The sequence below is a fragment of the Eublepharis macularius genome, chromosome 11 (genome assembly GCF_028583425.1).
Source record: "Eublepharis macularius isolate TG4126 chromosome 11, MPM_Emac_v1.0, whole genome shotgun sequence".
In the NCBI taxonomy this organism is placed as follows: Eukaryota; Metazoa; Chordata; class Lepidosauria; order Squamata; family Eublepharidae; genus Eublepharis; species Eublepharis macularius.
In genome coordinates, this window is record NC_072800.1 from 11,717,008 (window position 1) to 11,739,585 (window position 22,578).

The 22,578-nt window shown below is 44.1% G+C and overlaps 2 protein-coding genes across 5 annotated transcripts in view; one reads left to right on the forward strand and one right to left on the reverse strand.

The window, feature by feature from the left end:
- Window positions 1-11,656, reverse strand: part of LOC129337771 (zona pellucida-binding protein 2-like) — a 53,595-nt gene extending 41,939 nt beyond the window's left edge. Inside the window, exons 1-2 of the mRNA XM_054991721.1 lie at window positions 11,596-11,656; window positions 6,495-6,638 (exon numbers count right to left, since the gene is read on the reverse strand). Of these exons, the coding sequence (XP_054847696.1) occupies window positions 6,495-6,638; window positions 11,596-11,656 (205 nt within the window). The remainder of the gene's footprint in view (window positions 1-6,494; window positions 6,639-11,595) is intronic.
- Window positions 11,657-18,869: 7,213 nt separating this feature from the next.
- The window catches only part of GLIPR2 (GLI pathogenesis related 2), a 34,943-nt gene continuing 31,234 nt past the window's right edge, over window positions 18,870-22,578 (forward strand). The window contains exons 1-2 of one of the 4 annotated variants that reach the window (XM_054992165.1): window positions 19,006-19,329; window positions 21,715-21,771. The gene's annotated coding sequence lies outside the window, so the exon portion shown is untranslated. Of the gene's footprint in view, window positions 18,935-19,005; window positions 19,330-21,699; window positions 21,772-22,578 lie in introns of those variants that run through there. The other 3 variants (XM_054992168.1, XM_054992167.1, XM_054992166.1) reach the window with 3 other exon arrangements.

Consider the following 22,578-nt stretch of genomic DNA (forward strand, 5'->3'; position numbering starts at 1 on the left):
ATAACTTTCAGGAAGGAGAATTGATAATCAGGGGAGATTTTAACTGCATAATGAATTATGCACTGGATAGGTCTCATCACAACACCAAGCAACATAAAAAAAATAATAAAAACAAATCCTGTATGCTAAAACTGATAGATAGATTTCAACTAGTAGATATTGGAGTCAGTTGCATGAACAAGAAAGAGATTACACGTATTATTCACCAAGACATGACATGTACACTAGTATAGACTACATATTAATTTCACAAGGGCTAGTTAAGACTACAATAAATCCAGAAATAGGAAATATTGTATGGTCGGATCATGCTTGGACAAGTTGCATTTTTTCTATTGGTAATGAAAGTATACCTACAAACAAGGCTTTTTTCTGGGAAAAGTGGTGGTGGAACTCAGTGGATTGCCCTCGGAGAAAAGGGTCACATGGCTGGTGGCCCCACCCCCTGATCTCCAGACAGAGGGGAGTTGAGATTTCCCTCCGTGCCACTGCTCCCCTCTGTCTGGAGATCAGGGGGCGGGGCCACCAGCCATGTGACCATTTTCAAGAGGTTCCGGAACTCCGTTACACCGCGTTCCAGCTGAAAAAAAGCCCTGCTTATGATTTGGTATATGGCAGGAGTACAGATTGTGTACAGCTCAGATAATCCTTCAAAAGAGCAACGATGCAGAGCAGGTGTAGAACAAGACAGAATTTAATGTCATATTGTTGACTGGGCAGGCGTCCTGGCAATATACGTTTTAAACATATTTTAACTGATTTGTATCTGTTACTTCTGACACTTTTCAGAATTCCTTGTCCCCACTAAAAGTAGAGCATTCATGCACAGGAAACAGAATACTACTGGTTCCAGGGACAAATGATAAGGAATGGCCGTCAACATCCTTCTCTCCCCAGGTGCTTCTCTGTGTTGTTTGGCTTTTGATGGTTGGAAACAAAATCCAGCAAGGCAGTTTGTGTATCCTACAACTGTCAATTTTTAATTTCTACGTATGGCCATTTAGTAGTCGTATGCATGCATTGCTACTGGGATGCTGTTTGGGAAAAATCACTATGTAACAGCACAAGGGCTAACATTAAGCAGCAACAGATACCTGCAAAAAAATTCCAATGCTCTTTTCAATTTGCAGCATGGAATTACTTCCAGCCAATCTAAACCTCATCAGGCACCATACAGTCAATCAGGACTTTTTTTCTGGGAAAAGAGGTGGTGGAACTCAGGACCACACAGTGACGTCACTTGGGGTCAGCTGGAACAAGGGGGTAGTTTTTAAAGTTTAAATTGCCCTCGATGAAAATGGTCACATGGTCAGTGGAGCAGCGTGGAGGGCAATCTAAACTCCCCTCTGTCTGGAGATCAGGGAGCGGGGTCACCGGCCATGTGACCATTTTCCAGAGGTGCCGGAACTCCGTTCCACCACATGCCTGCTGAAAAAAAGCCCTGCCTACAAAACATTGGACTTTTAATAAAAAAATTCTTAATAATGGCTATGCTAGCAAAAAAATAGAACAATTCATTACCCAATATCTAAATGATAACAACAAGGAGGATACAACAGCTCATATGAGATGGGATGCACTCAAAGTAGTTCTAAGGGGTCAAATTATTTCTAAAGAAAGAACAAAGAACTGCAATTATTGCTAGAATAGGACAACTGGAAGCACAACACAAAAGAATAGTGTTACCGGAACTGGTCTCCTTGCAATAAAATGATTTGTGGAGGAATTAGCAAGCAAGGAGAATGGCCATGCAAGAGGCCAGTAACTGCAGAGATCTATGACAAACAAGGCTGGTGCTTAACATCAAACAACAACTTTTATTAAAGAACAAAATTGCATGCACATACAATCAGAATTATAGGGAGTAAAATAATTACACACACACACAGAGTCCTAGGAAGCTTAGCCAGAAAGTGGGAAAAGAGAGAGGGAGCAAATATATCTACCTATCCGATGAGCAGGGAAGTCTGCGGAGGGAGAGCTTCAAACATCCAGCATTCTCGGCCAAGGGAGCAAGAGGCTTAGGGTGAACCTCAAGGGAACAGTGCTTTGGATCCAGTAAGCGTGCATGATTTGAATGAGGCCAGGGCCCTACCTTTATAGGTAAAATGTGCCCTGACGTGGGAGAGCCCACCTAGCCATTAGAACAAAGGCTCCAACAGTCAGTTCCTGGGTTTGACAAAAGGTTTGATTACCTTGGTTGGTGGCTGCCGGGGTGTGTGAAAGCAAATGCAAAACATGTTCCAATGCTGCACAAAAGGGATAGTTTGTTAGTGAATTCCACCAGAGCTAAGTTGATGGATTTTAGGTGGGGACTGTACTTTCCCAGGAACAACTGTCTATACTTATGAATGTAATTTGATTAGCTCCTCAATCATGGACCGGAGGTCTCATCATGGAAGAGGGGAAAAGAATGTGTTAAGTGGGGATGGCTCTGCAAGACCTTTGTTGTGCTGGATTCCTTTGGGACTGGAGGGACTGCAAATCCAATCACCTCTTAATCACTCCGCATTCCTGTGTGGCATTCCATGCATGCTGTGTTCTCCTGGGTGGGATTCAGCAACTGTTGGAGGTTCTCTGGTGGCAATACTGCTGCCATTTTAAATCCAGAGGCCTGGTGATGTTCAATATCACGAGCAGCCATGTTAAAATGGCTATTAAAATGGCAGAGGCTGGGCTGACCGCTTACAATAGGAAGTAAAAAAACTTATTGGGAGTTGCTTAAAGAACATAAAATGCTAGCAACCCTAGAATCTGATCAAATAAAAAGCAATCTTTTGTTTTTAAAACAAAAGTATTGGGTACAATACACCCAAAAACTTAATGATTCTATCCTGGAAGGTTAAAGAAAAACATGTCAAAACAAATAACAGCAATACGCAACAGTAAAGGACAAATTAAACACAAACCAAAAGATATAACCCATATTTTTAAAAAATACTATAAGAAATTATACACCTCAAAAATCCAACTGAAGACTCATTTAAACAATATTGACAAAATCATAAACAAATAAAGACACTTACAGAATCACATAGACAATTATTAGAAAACCCAATTACAACACAGGAAGTTAAAGACACAATACAAAGGTTAAAAAACAACAAGGCAGTGGGGCCGGATGGTTACCCTCTGGACTTTTATAAGAAATTTATTAATAACATTCTATATCCCTTAACAGATGCCTGTAACGAACTTTTAAACCTGGGACAGCAACTTCCATCATGGAAGCAAGCTCCTATAACAGTAATTCATAAGCAAGGTAGAGATCCAAAAGACCCGGCATCATACGGCCCGATCTCGCTCCTTAACCAGGACTACAAAATTTATACAGCAATAATGGCAGAAAGAATTAATTCATTTATTAAGGACTACATACATCAAGATCAGACAGGTTTTATACCTGGGAGAGACTTGACAGAAAATATGTATAAAACACTTAATATTATTTCTGCTAATAAACATCAAAAAACTACAACATTACTAGTATCGTTAGATATAGAAAAGGCATTCAACTCCCTGGAAACAACATATCTAATTGAACTGCTAAAAGCTATGAAATTTGGAACTAAATTTACAAATTCCATTAGAACAATCTATACACAGGCTAGAGCACAAATTAAAATAAATGAAATGCCCTTCAGAAACACTCACATGGTCAAGGGGAATGAGACAGGGTTGCCCACTGTCACTGACTCTCTTTGCACTAGCTCTGGAACCTCTGGCACCCTCAACGCGTCAACATGAGAAAATACAAGGAGTAGAAGTAGCATCCAAGTCCTACAAGCTTAACTTATTTGCAGACAATATGTTATTATTCATTACTAATCCAGAGAGTGCATTAATACATCTACAAGAGGTATTACAGGAGTTTGCACAAGTGTCTGGTTTGAAAACAAATATGTCTTAATCTACCATACTACCATTAAATATCTCAACGCAAACAAAAAATTATTTATCTTCTAAATTTAGTTACCGTTGGGCAGATGAAACACTGAAGTATTTGGGCATAAATATCCTGAAAATTTTAGATCAATTAATACAACATAATCACGTTCAAAAAATAAAAGAAATCAAACAAGAACTGGCCCAAAGAAATAAACATCAATACACATGGTTAGATAGATATCGTATTATAAAATCTTTTATTCTTCCAAAATAACTATTTCTTTTCCGAGCAATCCCTTTAACACCACCACTGGCGAGCATTAAATTACGGCAAACTATGTTAAACAAATTTTTATGGCATAAGAAGAAGTCAAGGAGTTCATTCATTACCCTTAGACAAAAAGCTCATTAAAGTCGCTTTAATTACCCTGACTTGAAAACATATGCAATTGCATCCAGGGCCGTTTCCACACTGTCTATAAATCGCACGAGACTCACGGAAGGCTGCCAGCTTCCTCATGCGATTTTTGACGCCATCTATTTACAAAACACCACAAACAGTGATTTATGGCGTTTTGTAGTTGGATGGTGTTAAAAATCGCGCGAGGAAGCCGGCAGCCTTCCGTGAGTCTCGTGCAATTTATAGACAGTGTGGAAACAGCCCTGGATTAGTTAATATCTTACAGATGCTGCAAGGCAAAAAAGACTGGATTGGATACAAATAATGACCCCAATATACTACCCATATAAGATTCAAGAATTAATATGGAATAAAAAAAGAAGTCACTGGTCAAAAATAAAACAAAACACATTTTTAGAAGATATCTTGAAGACTTGGGACACCCAAAAAGATAAACTACTTCCAAAAATGTCTAGATACTCCACATTTACAATGCAAGATTGGTTTCCCCCAGGAAAAACACCACAAATAAATAAACTGTGGAAACAAACTAAACTGACAAGACTGGTAGATAAAACGTTAAACATCATGACCAGGGTAGAACTTGAAGAAAAAGCTAACCAGCAAATCCCTTGGTTTGCATATTTTCAACTCAATTTTATGGCATCTCATGTACATCTAGCAGAGATCCTTAAGGAACAAAAGACTGATTTTGAGACAATATTAGAACAAAAGGAATATAAACAGAAAGGGCTTTTATCTAAAGTTTATAATATTCTACTCAAACCAAGAGATCGGATAAGACATACATATTAGAAGAAATGGGATCAAGAGCGGGAAATAGTAATCCTCTAAAGCAATGGGGAAAAGTTTGGACTGAGATATTTAACTCACCAATAACATCTACTAAATTTACAAACCTGTATTTTAACAGGATTATTATGGATCTTTCTGGGACATTACTGTCAGTGGAAGAAATCTTAAATGTAAATAGTTAGAAATTTTTGTTGTTGATAAGAAAATAATTATATGGACAATTATGTTGTAAGTAACTGTTACAGTAAGATTTAAGTTTAAACATGCAAGTTGAAAAGTTTCAGTTTAAAAAAAATTATGTAGCACAGAGGCTACCACAGAGGTAGACTGGAGTAGGAATATGGAGAACAGAAGCTAACTGGAAGCCAATGGAATGGAATGGAATGGATGCCCCCCTGAAATGAACAATGTCCAATTTGGTACCCAGTGACTTTTACCAACATGTAGAAGCCGACATCCTAAAGCGAGATCTGTGGATTTGCTGCTAGAAATAAACAATTCCAAGTGTTGCTTGATAATTCCTCAGTCTGGTTGTGCGTAGTAGTACTTGGAATTTAGTGTAGCTAATTAGGCCTAATTACAGAGAAAAGTCTGCTTGAAGTGAGTAAGGTCTGTTTTACTGCCGTGGAGGTTTTCATGAGATTATTTTTAAATAGCATTTTAAGAACATATAGGGTTCCACACTCGTTCTTCAAACACACTTACTCAGTGGGTTTCCATTCAACAATACTAAAATAACTATAGCTACATAATATGGAGCCCCGTGGCGCAGAGTGGTAAGCCTAAGCTCTGTTCACAATCTGAGTTCGATCCTGGCGGAAGCCAGGTTCAGGTAGCCAGCTCAAGGTCGACTCAGCCTTCCATCCTTCCGAGATCGGTATTATGAGTACCCAGTTTCCTGGGGGTAAAGTGTAGATGACTGGAGAAGGCAATGGCAAACCACCCCGTAACAAAAAGTCTACCAAGAAAACATTGAGATGTAATGTGCCCCCATGGGTTAGTAATGACTCGGTGCATGCACCTTTACCTTTACATAATATTACAGTCCTGTTTTCCCATCATACTAGATTTTTGGTATAATAGAAAAAAATTAAATAAGGATTTTATTCTTAATGAGGATTTTTGTACAGCTGAAATACCCTGTGCTAGTATTTTGGTATACTTTACCTGCAAATGAGCACCTGAGGATTTCACAAATGCAGGCCATAGCTATAAACTGCTTTTCTGTTAGCAGTAAGCATTTTTGCTTGTGGAAGAGGGGGAGAACAATTTTTGCCAAATCCCCATCTCACATTTTGGGGGAGCATAGACAGCGGCAGTAGGAGAAGAGAGGTGCATAGGATCCACAGCAGTGTAAATTCAGAAACCAAATTACTAATATCTCACTTACCATAAACCATGAAATTAGTTTCTGTACTCATTTCCTTATTTTCATATATATAGTTTACTTTGCAAGTATAACTTCCAGCATCACTGCCCCAAATATTATAAATCTTCAAGCTGCCATCATCAGTTAAATCAAACCTTTGTGTTTCTACAAATACAAACATATAAACAAAGTGATGAATACTGTATCATTAAGTGGTGCTGTAAAGGAACAAATCATAAAGTTTTAGACCCATGGGGCTCTAAAAGTCATGAAGGGACTTTACATTGATATCGAGCCGTAAGGCGGAATTCTCCATAGTACCCTAACGTGCATTAGTATATGGTCAAAATATACAACCTTAGATTGTTATGTTACAAGCAAGAAAAGAAGAGAGGCCAAAGCAAGGAACAATGAATGTGGGCAGTTCAGTTCCATGATTCTGTGCCCTCCCTGTCACATGGGAGAAAGCAAAACAATAACAATGGAAACGAGATAACATAACACACTGCTACTGCCCATCAATCACATCATTGTATTGTCGAAGGCTTTCACGGCCGGAGAACGATGGTTGTTGTGGGTTTTCCGGGCTGTATTGCCGTGGTCTTGGTGTTGTAGTTCCTGACGTTTCGCCAGCAGCTGTGGCTGGCATCTTCAGAGGTGTAGCACCAAAAGACAGAGATCTCTCAGTGTCACAGTGTGGAAAAGATGTAGGTCATTTGTATCTACTCAGGAGGGGTGGGGTTGAGCTGAGTCATCCTGTAAGAGTTTCCCAGGGTGTGGAATGCTAATGGCAGGAGGCTTCACTGTATCCTGAGGAGGTTCTTTTGCATATGGATTGGTACTTGATGTGCTAATCTTCTCTGCAGGGCTATTGTCGGGGATAGAATGTTTAGTTAGCCTGGTGTTTTTCAGAACTGGAAACCATGCTCTGTTCATTCTTGAGGTTTCTTCTTTCCTGTTGAAGTTTTTTCTTATGCTTGTGAATTTCAATGGCTTCCCTGTGCAGTCTGACAAAGTAGTTGGAAGTGTTGTCCAGTATTTTGGTGTCCTGGAATAAGATACTGTGCCCTGTTTGAGTTAGGCTATGTTCAGCCACTGCTGATTTTTCAGGTTGTCCAAGTCTGCAGTGTCTTTCATGTTCTTTTATTCTTGTCTGGATGCTACGCTTTGTGGTCCCGATGTAAACTTGTCCACAGCTGCAGGGTATACGATATACTCCTGCAGAGGTGAGGGGGTCTCTACTGTCTTTTGCTGATCGTAGCATCTGTTGTATTTTTCGGGTGGGTCTGAATACTGCTTGAAGGTTATGCTTTTTCATAAGCTTTCCCATCTGATCAGTAATTCCTTTGATATATGGCAAAAACACTTTTCCTGTAGGAGACTGTTTTTCCTTGGTTGTTTGATTCATCCTGGGTTTGGTTGCTCTTCGGATTTCATTTCTGGAGTAGCCATTTGCCTGAAGTGTGTGGTTTAGATGATTAATTTCCTCATTGAGAAAGTGCGGCTCACATATCCGTCTTGCACGATCCACTAATGTTTTCATGATGCCTCTTTTCTGTCGGGGGTGGTGATTGGAGTTTTTGTGTAAGTACCGATCAGTGTGAGTTGGTTTCCTGTAGACCTTGTGACCTAACTGAAAGTTTGCTTTGTGGATGACCAAGGTATCCAGGAATGGGAGTTTTCCCTCGATTTCTTTCTCCATTGTAAATTGAATGTTCAGGTGGATGTTGTTGAGATGATTCAAAAACCCCATCAATTCTTCCTCCCCATGGCTCCAAATGATAAATGTATCATCCACAAACCGGAACCATACACTAGGTTTGTGGGGTGCTGATTCTAGAGCTGTTTTTTCAAAATGTTCCATGTAGAAGTTTGCTATGACTGGGCTGAGTGGGCTCCCCATGGCCACCCCATCCATCTGTTCATAGAATTCGTTGTCCCATTGGAAGTAACTGGTTGTCAGACAATGGTGGAATAAGGCTGTTACATCCTCTGGGAAAATCTGATTAATAAGTGCAATAGTGTCTTTTACTGGAACCTTGGTGAACAGGAATACAACATCAAAACTGACAAGTATGTCTTGTGGATTGAGTTTCAGAGAACTGATTTTGTTGATGAAATCTGCTGAATCTTTGATGTAAGACGAGGTTTTCCCGATGTGGTCCTGCAGGAGATCTGCCAGATGTCTAGCTAATTCATATGTCGGTGAACCAATGGCACTCACAATGGGTCGGAGTGGGACTGAATCCTTATGTATTTTGGGGAGACCATATAGTCTAGGTGGCTGTGCTTCAGTCTTGCATAGTTTTCTGTGCGTGTCGGGATGTAGTGAGGAATTCTTGATCAGTGCATTTGTTAGCCTGGTGATTTTGCAAGTGGGATCTCGTTTTAGTTTTTTGTAGGTGGAGGGGTCCAGGAGTTCCTTAATCTTCTTTTTGTATTCCTCTGTTTTCATGATCACTGTAGCATTGCCTTTATCAGCTGGTAGAATGATGATGTCTGGATCTGCATTGAGGGTCTTGATGGCATTTCTCTCCTTGCGTGTTATATTGCTGGTGGGAAGCTTTGCCTTTCGTAGAATCCTGGCTGTCTCTCCTCTTATTTCCTCAGCTTCCTCTTCAGGTAGATGACGAATGGCAGCTTCTACATTTGCAATGATGTCTTCCACAGGAATTCTGGTGGGGGTGACTGCAAAGTTTCCTCCCTTTGCCAAGATGGAGGTTTCTTCTGGTGAGAGTTGACGGTCTGTCAGATTGATGACAATGCGTGTATTGTCAAGCATTGGGCTTGTCTGTCTTTTTTCCTGTAGTTTGTTAAACTTCTGCTTCTGTCTGGATGTGTGGTTGGTAAAAACTTGTTCCATCTTCCTGTAGGTGAGATTATCGACCTTGTCCCAATCCTGACTTCTCATTTTATGGCTGGTGTTGATATGCAAGCAAAATAGCTCCTTGTCTGTGGCAGCAAGTTCTCTGCGGGTAGTGTGGATTCTCTCACGTAAGAAGGCCTGTTCTAGACGGTCATAAATGCGGTTCGCCTGTGTGGTTTTGAAGATTCTTTTAGTTGTGAGAAAAGATGGAATGGTTCTTGTGTCCCTGCAGCGTAGGAGAAAGGTTAAAGAACAGAGTAGATGTGCTTTCTTGTTCCGAAGTGTTTCCAATCTCCGGGTCTGTTGGAATGTTTCCTCCCCGGAGAGGTGTTCGATGTATTGTCGAAGGCTTTCACGGCCGGAGAACGATGGTTGTTGTGGGTTTTCCGGGCTGTGTTGCCGTGGTCTTGGCGTTGTAGTTCCTGACGTTTCGCCAGCAGCTGTGGCTGGCATCTTCAGAGGTGTAGCACCAAAAGACAGAGATCTCTCAGTGTCACAGTGTGGAAAAGATGTAGGTCATTTGTATCTACTCAGGAGGGGTGGGGTTGAGCTGAGTCATCCTGTAAGAGTTTCCCAGGGTGTGGAATGCTAATGGCAGGAGGCTTCACTGTATCCTGAGGAGGTTCTTTTGCATATGGATTGGTGCTTGATGTGCTAATCTTCTCTGCAGGGCTATTGTCGAGGATAGAATGTTTAGTTAGCCTGGTGTTTTTCAGAACTGGAAAACATGCTCTATTCATTCTTAAGGTTTCTTCTTTCCTGTTGAAGTTTTGCTTATGCTTGTGAATTTCAATGGCTTCCCTGTGCAGTCTGACAAAGTAGTTGGAAGTGTTGTCCAGTATTTTGGTGTCCTGGAATAAGATACTGTGCCCTGTTTGAGTTAGGCTATGTTCAGCCACTGCTGATTTTTCAGGTTGTCCAAGTCTGCAGTGTTTTTCATGTTCTTTTATTCTTGTCTGGATGCTACGCTTTGTGGTCCCGATGTAAACCTGTCCACAGCTGCAGGGTATACGGTATACTCCTGCAGAGGTGAGGGGGTCTCTACTGTCTTTTGCTGATCGTAGCATCTGTTGTATTTTTCAGGTGGGTCTGAATACTGCTTGAAGGTTATGCTTTTTCATAAGCTTTCCCATCTGATCAGTAATTCCTTTGATATATCGGTACTTACACAAAAACTCCAATCACCACCCCCGACAGAAAAGAGGCATCATGAAAACATTAGTGGATCGTGCAAGACGGATATGTGAGCCGCACTTTCTCAATGAGGAAATTAATCATCTAAACCACGCACTTCAGGCAAATGGCTACTCCAGAAATGAAATCCGAAGAGCAACCAAACCCAGGATGAATCAAACAACCAAGGAAAAACAGTCTCCCACAGGAAAAGTGTTTTTGCCATATATCAAAGGAATTACTGATCAGATGGGAAAGCTTATGAAAAAGCATAACCTTCAAGCAGTATTCAGACATACCCGAAAAATACATCCCGGAAAACCCACAACAACCAATCACATCATTGTTTACCAAAGTTGATACCGTATTTGCCATCAATAGTCACCAATCAAAATATAGTAACTTATGCTCTCCTCAACAGGGTTGCCAGATCCCCTTATCCTCCCAGCGGGAGTGGGGGAGACCTGGCTCTTACCTTTTCCCCCTCTTTAAGTATTTCTCTTGCGTGCTGAGTGTGCGCAGTCCTGTGGCTGCACAATGATGCCATTTCCAGTGACATCATTTTTGGCACTATTATCATGCAGGCTCAGGAGGCCTGTTCCCGTGCCTTCCTCCCCCGCCAGCCAGGTAAGTGGAGGTGAGGGGGTGGAGGGTGAAAGCAGGGGATCCCCCCACTGCCACCAGGGGAATAGGATCCCTATGACCTTATACCATGAAGTCACCTCTACCCAATACACACATGCTATCCAGAACAAAACAATTGCCTACCCCCCTGTGTGGTATAGTCATGCTACATTAGGATACATGCACCATTGCAGAAGTTTATCAATAGCTCCTTTAAGTGGCATCTGCTCAATTATTTAAGCCCGTTCTAACAAAGGGAGCTGGATTCTTGACAAATTTATACTCTGGAAATCTTGTCAGTCTTTAAGTGTTACTGGACTTGAATCTTGCTCTTCTACTGCAGCCTCGTATAGCTAGGCTACCCACTTGGAACTATCTTAAACCCCTTCAAGCTGCAGAGAAAGATATGCATCAAACAATTAAAAGTCTTAATTTGACTACAATTTAAATAATATTTACCTTTAGTTATTGGTCCTAGGGGCCCAGTCCACTGGCATATAGGATCAGTGATTTTCATCATTAATAGGGCTTCAGTCAAACAATTTAGAATTATACCTTTTGAATTGATAAGAATATACACTGGAACTGAATTAGAAAGATATAATTATATAGAGGAGAAACAAGAAACAAAATCAATTCAGAGTTCTTCACAAATAATAATAATAATAATAATAATAATAATAATAATAATAATAATAATAATAATAATATAGATTTATATACCGCCCTTCAGGACAACTTAATGCCCACTCAGAGTGGTTACAAAGCAATATTTTTGTGCAAGCTCACTGAAATGCATTGAAATTATACAAGAGCATATTTATTTATTTACTTCATTTAGACCCCCCCACCCCACCCCGGTTCACATCATTTTCCTTGTCTCATTTTATTCTCATAATAATGCTGTAAGGTAGGTTGGCCTGTGAATATGTCACTGGCTCAAAGTCACCCAGCAAGCTTCCATGGTAGAGGATTCAAATGTGGGTCCTCCAGCTTCTACTGTGATACTCCAAACCACACCGGCTTCAGTCGCCTACTCCAATGAAAAGGTTTAAGCTTGCAACTAAGGCCCTTTTAATACGGTCTTTGTAAACCATTTTTGCTGCAGGCTGCTAGTGGATTTTTTGTGCCATTTCAGACACAACCAGCTTGGCTGCCAATTGCTAACAGATTTTTTTTACCTTTCAGACAAGGTGTTTGCAATATGACGTTGAGCCATTTAAAAAAAACAAACGTGTTTTCCCCATTCTCATGTTTTCAATGCATTTTCCATTTGCTGTGGAGTACAGTTTGAAATCATAGAATCATAGGGTTGGAAGGGATCTCTAGGGTCATCTAGTCCAACCCCCTGCACAATGCAGGAAATTCACAACTGCCTCCCCACCACATCCCCAGTGACTGCATGCCCAGGAGATATCAAAACACCGTCAGGATCCCTAGCCAAACTGACCTGGGGAAAATTACTACCTGACCACAATTGGCGATCGACATTACCCTGGGAACGTAAGAAGGGACCACTGATGTAACCCTTTCTGCCCTCCCTCTCATGGTCTGCCTAGGTTCACAGAATCAGCATTGCTGTCAGAAATGTCCTTAGCATTTCTGACAGTGTCACCTTTTTTCTTTTCCTATTCCAGCATGTTCTTTTTTGAACATATATAGATTAGCACTATAGCGCTGTAACAGTAGTTGTAGGAGGTTCTCTGAATTCCCAACTTTCATTTTTAAAAAAGTAAGCCTCTAGCTTCTTCCTTTGCAGAAATGTTTTTTTTCCTTATATCTCTGCAATGGAAGGGGATGGTGACTTTTTTAAAAAATGAAAGCTGGGAATTCAGAGAACCCGCTGTACCTGTCATTACAGTGCTATACTGCTATGGCAATATTTTTGTGCTAAGTTTTTTAAAATGTAATTTTTTAAAAAAAAACTTATGATGTTGCAATGTGTGGCAAAAATCGCAAAAAATTAAGTAAAGTTTGGATATGCATATATAGTTTTCTGGATCAGAGCCAATGACGGTCACCTCTAGGATTGGAAGTAAATATATGGAAGAAATGAAACAAAAATGCAACAGAGACTCATCATCCCTTCAATAATGTTCTAAAATCAACACATTTAGAAAAAATGGATTACCAGTTTTTCCTTCTATTCCAAAAATCTGATTATTCGTTTGTTGAGTTTCTGGAATATATGAAGTAGTTTCTCTCTGAGCCTCTGAATCTGGTGACACAGTTCTTGTTTCTCCCCTGAAACGTATTGCTCTTCTCTTTAAACAGCACGTCGTATTCACAAAGAACGGATTTCCAGCTAAAGCAATATGGAAAAAACAATCCTGGTGTAAAAAACAAAAAGCCAATAAAAACAAAACCCTCTATAAAAGATAATATTAAAATTGCTAGTTTGAATCTCTTAAGCAATGTTTTACATTTGCCCTGCTCCATGTAGTTTTTCAAATCAGCGATCTGCAGTAACTAAAGTAACACTCCACCAGCTGTGTGCAAATTCCTCCCCCTTTCCTCTAACCATAACATGTCTACATCAGCATTATTTGGCTACCCTTAACCAGTATCAGAAACCAACTTCAAACACTGTCATGATCTGGCTGTAGGAGTGCCAGACCAGCGGTGGGGGCGGGGGATCCCCCGCCCTCGCCCCAACACCCCGCCCCCACTTACCTGGCCAGCGGGGGGGGGGGCACACCATTACCCTCTCCTGTGGAGCTGTGCGCTCCCATGGATCGGGCCCGTCTTGAGACACTGCGGAGCGCTCCTGTGCTCCGCTGCGCCTCAAAACGACCCTATTTTGGCCTGGATTGGGCCCATTTTGAGCCGCTGCGGAGCATGGGAGCTCTCCTGTGCGCCGCGTCCCAAAACGGGCCCAAATTCCACACCAAAACGGCCACGGATAGGGCCCATTTTGGTGCAGATTGGGCCCATTTTGGGACGCTGCGGCATGCAGGAGAGCTCCCGCGGTCTGCAGCGGCTCAAAATGGGCCCAATCCAGGCCAAAACGGGGCTGTTTTGAGGTGCTGTGGCCTGCGCTCCGCAGTGCCTCAAAACAGGCCCAATCCCTGGGCGAGTTTTGGGCCGCTGTGGAGTGCAGGAGCGTTCCTGCGCTCCACAGCAGCCCCCAACACGAGCCCATGTGGAGTGTGGGCACACTGGGGGGGGCATGCACAGCATGATGACATCCATTCCTGGAAGTGATGCTATCGCGCTTTGCAGGAGTGCACCCCCCGACAGGACAGAGGTAAGAGCCAGGCCCCAATCCCCCGCTGGGAGCTTGAGGGGGTCTTGCAACCCTATCTGGCTGTGCCAGGAAGGCCTAGCAAGGCCTCAGAAGCCTGTTAGCAGTGGAAGTGTGGGATTAGCAAATTTATATTAGTAAAGACTATGGATTAATCATATAGCAATAATATTAAGCTAGCAAGAGGCATAAAATGGATTCTTTATGTTTTAAAGTAACTGGTCTCTGCTAATTAGCCACCCCCCCCTCTTCTCCCTAGCTGTACATGGAAAGAGAGAATGTCTATCCTTGAAGATAGATAACTGGACATTCCTGAGGGTATATGAAAAAGGGCAAAGCCAGAAACAAAGGGAGAATTATAAGTTCCACCCCCTTCCCCCTTTTGGAGAAGAGAGTTTGTGTAGAAAAGTAACCAGTTGAGGAATGAAGGAAGATGCTGCTATGGAAACTAAGAATAAGATGGCAAATGATGTTGTCGCGAGACTGAAAGGTGGACAATAGTCCAATCTAAAGGTATAAAAGTGATCAGGTGCTTTATTTTGAATGTGACTTTCGTTTCTCCAAAATGATGTCACAAGCCCTTAAAAGTAACATGTGCTCCTTTGTTCTGGGGTACATTCTGAGCTCATCTTGTAGCCTGTACCTATATTTGCAAATTTACTTTTTTTCACAACAGCCCTTATCTGTCTCCTCCTCTTTGCTCAGCGGATTGGAGGGGGGGCAAGGGGAATACACTTTTGTGTAACAGATGTAGGTCTGCCTACAATTCCCAGGAGCCCCTGGGCTGTTTTGGTGCCCTTTTTGGCCAATCAGAGCACAGGGGGTTAGTGCTATATAAGTCTGGGAGGAAAAAAAACTGGTTCTTCCTCCCAGGGAGCAGGCCAGAGGAGGTTTCTGCTAGGGGGAGAGGCCCTCATCCAGGTAGGGGGAGAAGGCAGGCCTGGCAGACAGAGGGACAGTGAGTTCAGTTGCTCTAGGGCTTTTTGTTTATTTTGCTTTCACCCATCTATTGTTGCTAAGGCACCTTGCTTGTTTGTTTGATATTAACTGATCTCCTTGTAAATAAACTCTTTTGTTTGTTGTTACTCTGCCGGGTCCTCATGCCTGTTTATTGGCCAAGCTACAGCGGTCAGAAGGGTTCAGAGGGTACTCTGGGCCTTCCCAAGGGACCCTAAATCCCAGAGTGGTGGCAGCATAAGGTGGCTCACCCTACCTGAGACATGACACTCATTAAGAATGAACTCTAATAGAAGTCATTTAAAATTTAACACTGCACTTCTATGTATACTTGCTTGAGACTAAGAGCCAAGCCACAAGTGACGAATGACACTTGCCTGGCAAGTGAACAGACTCACGTGTATTCCTCCCTGTTCACTTGCCCTCCACTTGATCACTACGTGATCAAGTGGAGCGCAAGTGGAGGGCAAGTGAACAGGGAGGAATACACGTGAGTCTGTTCACTTGCCAGGCAAGTGTAATCTGTCACGTGTGGCTTGGCTCTTAGTCCCACTGAATTCAGTACAATCCACTCTCATAAAGATACGTAGTACTGAGCTAGCTTATTCTTCAATTAGATTAGGTTTTATATTTAAACTATAAGCTGGGGAAATGCAAAGATCATTTTATGTATTCCTTGTGAACATAGCCTTAGAGTACATAATGACAGGGATATGAAAATAAAATGAAAGTATCCATAAGGCTGTCATATTACTATGGATTCTAAACAAGGCAATGTGAATTATCATGGGGAACTGCCAACATCATCAGCATTTGCAATATAAGTGACTTTAATACGGCTATGGGTAACTGAAATATTGGCTTCTGACCATCTAATTTAATAACATGGTTAAAGTTGCCTTTTTTTCTGAAACTTCCTTAATTTTGTTTATATCAGAGCTGGTTTAATGTAACATAAGAGACTAAGCTGTGGCATGGAAGTCCCTGTTTCAATTTCCAGCGCAATTCTAAGCAGAATTACTCCAGTCTAAGCTCATTGAAATCAGTGGCCTTGCACGGGAATAACTTTACTTAGGATTGCACTGTTTATCTCTGCCATAAACTTGCTAGGTAACTTTGGGCATGGCATTCCCTCTATCAGGCTTGTTTGCCTCTGCAATACTGACTTCCTTTTCACAGAGTGGCTGCAAGGAGTTACAGGGAGATACTGTACATCAAGCTCTTTGAACTTTTGAAAGTATATACATGATGATAATTGCTGAACACTGCAGGGAAAACGATAACCTCTTCAAACACCATATTTTGTACAAGTTGCATCGCCAGATCACAGCATATGCAGCTTTGTAACAATCACTTCTCCTGCCTGTTCATTTTCTCCCTCCCTCCTGCATGCCAAAATGAGAGGGTCTCGCTTGCTCCAATAGGTAGAAATATGGGGAGGCAATGAAGGGCCAGGTAAAGTCAGGAATTATCTTTTGCTGATACAAAACTTTCAAAGGGCCACCTGTATGGAGAGGCTGTGCAAACCCTAGCCACACCCCTGCTAGCTACTCCCTGATTAGATGCAAAGACAGGTTAAGTGCCAATGTCCTTTCAGCATCCCCATACAAAACACAGCCGCCAAGTATGCACTTCGTATGAAACACTGTGACAGACCAAAAGAACTTTTAAGAGTTGCATCTGTACGAGAGTCCTATATTGGGTCAGATTCCTCATTTCTACCCATGGGGAGGCCATTTTTATGGGTTCTTTTGCTTTGGTGGAAGCTGGAAAGGGAGAAATCCAGCAGATGCTGCTTGGTTCACACACACACACACACTTCCCGTAGAAGCAGCATCCTAGGGAGAAGTCAACTCTGGCTGCAACCCTAAGGGCACTTTTCTACCATGGGACCGGGGCTTTTTTTCAGCTGGAACACGGGGGGAAAGGTGTTCTGGAATCTCTTGAAAATGGTCACATGGCTTGTGGTCCTGCCCCCTGATCTCCAGACAGAGGGGAGTTTAGATTGCCCTCTGCGCCGCTGGAGCGGTGCAGAGGGCAATCTAAACTCCCCTCTGTCTGGAGATCAGGGTGTGGGGCCACAAGCCATGTGACCATTTTCTCCAAGGGCAACCCACTGAGTTCCACCACCTCTCCCCCCCCCCCAAGCCCTGAATGGGACTAACACTTACTTCTGAGAAGATCTGCTTAGACGTGCTCCCTTCTCTCTTATTTTTTCTCCTATAATAGCATGAGGTGTTCAAATATCTTTTCCTTCTAAAACAACTTGCGTGCACACACAAACGCACTGTTAAATACATGTGTGTGTTCCGAGCCTCCAGAAATATTGAAAACTCCATTTCAGGAGTGGGGGCCCGATTTAGATTGGGAGTGTTGGAAGGATTGTTTTAATCCCCTTCCTCCTCCCGGTATGCTATCATCATCATCATCATCATCACTGTCCACCAGATGCTTGGGCTGAAATTTTTCGGTCCTTTGCTGACTGCATTTTATCCAAGAGTTGCCTTAGTATGGGACATGTTCCAAGTAGTGCAGATGTTTGCCTCTGTCCAGTTGTTATCCTGTCAATGCTGCTATCGCCTAGAAGAGCAAGATTTGGATCCAGTGGCAGCTTAGAGACCAACTAGATTTCCAAGGTGTGAGCTTTTGAAAATCAAATGTCAGACAAAGGAAGTTCTGACTCTCAAAATAACAACATTTGAATAACAACAACAATAACATTCAAAATAACATATTAAAAAAATAACAAGCTTGTACCCTGGAAAGCTTGTTGGTCTCTAAGGTGCCACTGGATTCAAATCCTGCTGTTCTACCACAAACTAGGGTTGCCAGCTTCAAATTGGGAAATTCCTGGAGATCTGGGGGGGGGGGGGGGTAAAACCTGGAGAAAGTGGGGTTTGGGGAGGGAAAGGACCTCGGCACGGCATAATTCCATAGAGTCCACCCAAAAAGTAGCCATTTTCTCCAGGTGAACTGATCTCTGCGGCCTGGAGACCAGTTGTAATTCCGGGAGATCTCCAGCCACTACCTGGAGGCTGGTAACCCTACTGCAGACCAACAGGGCTACCTACCTGAAGATATAGCCTGGATGTTCAAGATGGGTAGTAGCCCTGTTTGTCTGTAGCAGTAGAAAAGAGGGAGAGTCCAGTAGCACCTCTAAGACTAACAAAATTGGTAGTAGGTTAGGAGCTTTCATGAGCCACAGCTCCCTTCTTCAGATACCTGAAGATGGGTAGCTGTGTCAGACTGTAGAAAAGCGCCAGAGTCCAGTAGCACCTGTAAGACTAACAAAATTTGTGGTAAGGTAGGAGCTTCGAGTCAGGAAAGCGCCTCCCCGACGCCAATTTTTGCTCGTCTTATAGGCGCTCCCGGACTCTGGCTCTTTCCCACTGCCCCGTTGCCGGTGGTTGCTGCTACTCCACACGACCGTTTCGGAAAGAGAAGCGGCGGCGGCGCCGAGAGGAAGGCGGCAAGCCGGGCCCTTCGGCGCTCCCAGCCCTCCTCGGCAGGCCGCTGTGCGGCGCTGCTGAGGCGAGGCGATACGAGGCGACCGTCCGTCTGAAGCGCGGGACGAGGCGGCGGCGGCGCCCGTGGCCGGTGAGACAGAAGAGCGGCCCTCCGCTCCCTCCCCGCCGGTTACTCACGGGCCGCCCCCAGGAGAAAGAGCAGCGCGAGCAGCGCGGGCGCGCAAGGGCGCTGCCGCCGGAGGGCCGTTAGCGCCGCCATGGCCTCTCCCGCCCGGTTCTGCGCCGCCCTGCCGCGCGCGCGCCCCCGCCTCGGGCGCTCCGAGGAGGAGCGCGGGAAGCCTGGAGGAGGCGAGGGGCCCGCGGGCGCGCCGGGGTCGGGGAGGCCTCCCTGGGCCGAGGGAAGCGGCCCTTCTGCGCCGCCGGCTGCCCTGGCCGGGCACTGGCGGAAGGCGAGGCCCGGGTTAAGCGAAGAACAGCCCCGGGGTCTGCGTGGCGCATCGGCTCCCTTGGGCTGGAGAGTCTGAGGTGGGTTGATCTGCAGTAGAAATGCAGGATTTGAGCCAGGCGGCACCTTGGAGACCCACAGGATTTTCAGGGGGCAAGCTTTCGAGAGAGACAGCTCTCTTCTTCAGATACCGGGAGAGAGAGGATAGAGCCGAAGAAAGGAGCTTTGACTGTGGAAAGCTTACGCACTGAAAATCCTGTTGGTCTCTAAGGTGCCATCAGCTAGGACTGCAACCTCAGGGTGCAAGCTTTCAAGAGACAGAGCTCCCTTCTTCAGATACTGGGAGAGAGGTGATAGATCTGAAGAAAAGAGCTCTGATTCTCAAAAAGTTATACTCTGAAAATCCTGTTGGTCTCTAAGGTGCCATCAGCTAGGACTGCAACCTCAGGGTGCAAGCTTTCAAGAGACATAGCTCCCTTCTTCAGATACCGGGAGAGAGGTGATAGATCTGAAGAAAAGAGCTCTGATTCTCAAAAAGTTATACTCTGAAAATCCTGTTGGTCTCTAAGGTGCCATCAGCTAGGACTGCAACCTCAGGGTGCAAGCTTTCAAGAGACAGAGCTCCCTTCTTCAGATACCGGGAGAGAGGTGATAGATCTGAAGAAAAGAGCTCTGATTCTCAAAAAGTTATACTCTGAAAATCCTGTTGGTCTCTAAGGTGCCATCAGCTAGGACTGCAACCTCAGGGTGCAAGCTTTCAAGAGACATAGCTCCCTTCTTCAGATACCGGGAGAGAGGTGATAGATCTGAAGAAAAGAGCTTTGATTCTCAAAAAGTTATACTCTGAAAATCCTGTTGGTCTCTAAGGTGCCATCAGCTAGGACTGCAACCTCAGGGTGCAAGCTTTTGAGAGACATAGCTCCCTTATTCAGATACAGGGAGAGAGAAGATAGATCCGAAGAAAGGAGCTTTGACGCTCAAAAGGTTATACCCTGAAAATCCTGTTGGTCTCTAAGGTGCCACCAGACTCAAGGCCTGCTGTTTCTTAATCTGCTACACGTGCTTGGCTTGTGCATCAGCTAGGACTGCAACCTCCAGGTGGAACATGGAGATCTGGAATTACAACTGATCTCCAGCCTACAGAAGTCAGCTCCCCAGGAGAAAATGGCAACTTCAGAGGGTGGACTATATGGCATGACCAAAGTCCCTCCCCAAACCTTGCCTTATGCAGGCTTCACCCCCAGATCTCCAGGAATTTCCCAACATTTAGTTGGTAAACTTAGCACAGGTATTGCAACATCTCTGCTGTGCAACCCTAGCATGTGCAGCTGTTTTGTACATGCTGTGATTAGGGTTGCCAACTCTGGGTTGGGATATTCCTGGAGATTTGGGGATGGCGCATGGGGAAGGGTGGAGTTGGGGAACAAACGGAACTCAGCAGGAATGCACCCTCTGAAGTTGCCAATTTCTTCAGGAGAATATATCTCTAGAATGGAGATCAGTTGTAACTCCAGGAGAACTCCAGGCCCCACTGAAGATTGGCACCCCTAGTTGTGAAACAGCTTTAAAGTGGCCCTGGGCTTGTACAGAGTTGCACACAGACATGCCTCTTTTGGCATCATGTTGAAACAGGTGACAACCTAACTAAAACCTCTTGGTCCCACTGTCTCCTCCCATTTTCACCTTCAGCTAGTGATACTGGCTCACTGAGGTTTAACATAGTTTTGGGTGACAGATACTGATTAACAGAAGTTCTGTAATCTCTTTAATTTCATATACATTTTGCCTCCTCTTGTGGCAATGAGTCTCGAATAAACTGTGCATTGTGGCAAACAACTTTTTCTCAGTCCTGAACCAGCTATCACGTTGCTTCATTTAGTGACACCAGTTCTGGCATTCTGAGGGAGGGAGGGAGGGGGGAAATCTTTCTTGCTTCTTTTGTAAACCTATTGCCTGTCCCCTTTTCCCCTACCAAGAGAGTAGTTTGCTGTAGACTCTGGGGGGAGACACTTTTCCTCTGAAAATCCAATGGTTTCTCCCTTAGCAGTCCAGCTAAGTTCAATGGGACTTTCTAGTAAATATGCTTAGGGCTGTTGTAGCCCTTGGCAATGGCTATGCCCGAGCTCAAGGAGAATGTAAGGCTCCTAACCTGGAAATTCCTGCAACACTAATTTGCACAATAGAAGTATAACCTGTTCTTCTGTTTCAGTTTAATTCAAGATGCTTCCTCAATAGAAACAAGGTAGTGCTTTTTAAGATTGTGATAGAGAGGAAAGTTTTGTTGTTGTTTAAGCAGGTAAAAGACCAACAGCTAGGAATCATTTGCTTTGGAATGGTCATTAAGACTAGTTTTGAAGTCAACTCTTTTATGTAATAGCCACACTTATTCTAGGTTGATTGTTCTATTCATATTCTCCAGGCCCTTGGACAAACATTTAAACTACCTTCCTGTGCTTACGTTCTAGGAAGTAAATCCTGTTGAACTTACTGCAATTTAATTCTGAATAAACACACACGGATAGGTATGTAACTCCCAACTGCCTCTTTAACTACAGAGAATAGTATAGTTGCAGTGCCTCCTTGTGACATGTTTTCTCTGGGACCATGCATGCTGTACATATCCATTGTTGTGGTAGCTGTATATCTGTGACTATGGTGACAGTTCCATAAGTTACCTCTAGGGGTGTGTGCTTCGGGATTCCGATTCGGGTAAAATACCCGAATCAGACCCAATCTGTAAAGATTCGGGATTCCCGAATCCTGACAGCTGAAGTTTAAAGGTCCCCTTTCCTGCTGCTTGCAAGCAGTAGGGCCCTTTAAACATCCCCCCAGCCCCCCCCACTTACCTTGGCACTGCTGCTTGCTGCAGCCGTGGAGGCAGCAGGACGTTGTGGCAGCAGCAGCTCTGGCCTTCCCCGCTGCCCTGCAGACCACTGCGGCCCCAGAGGAGGTGGCACAGCAGTGGTGGCTCCAGCCCTCCCTGCAGCCCTGCGGGCCTGCATGGCAACAGAGGAGGTCAAAAAGGCCCTTCCTGCCCCTCAAATGGCCACCGCGGGGGCCATTTGAGGGGCAGGAAGGGCCAGAGGAGACAGCTCCGGCCTTCTCCACTGCCTTGTGGGCCTGAACGGTGGTGGAGGAGGCCAAAAAGGCCTTCCCCGCTGCCCTGTGGTGCTGCGCCGTATCTGGGCTTCCCAGCCGCCCTGCGGGCCTCTGCAGGCCCAGAGGAGGAGGTGGCTCTGGCCTTCCCCACCCGGCCAGGTAAGTGGGTTGGAGGGGACGGAGGGGCTAAGTTGGGGGTTGGAGTGCTGGGAGAAAGCCATTCCGAAGTG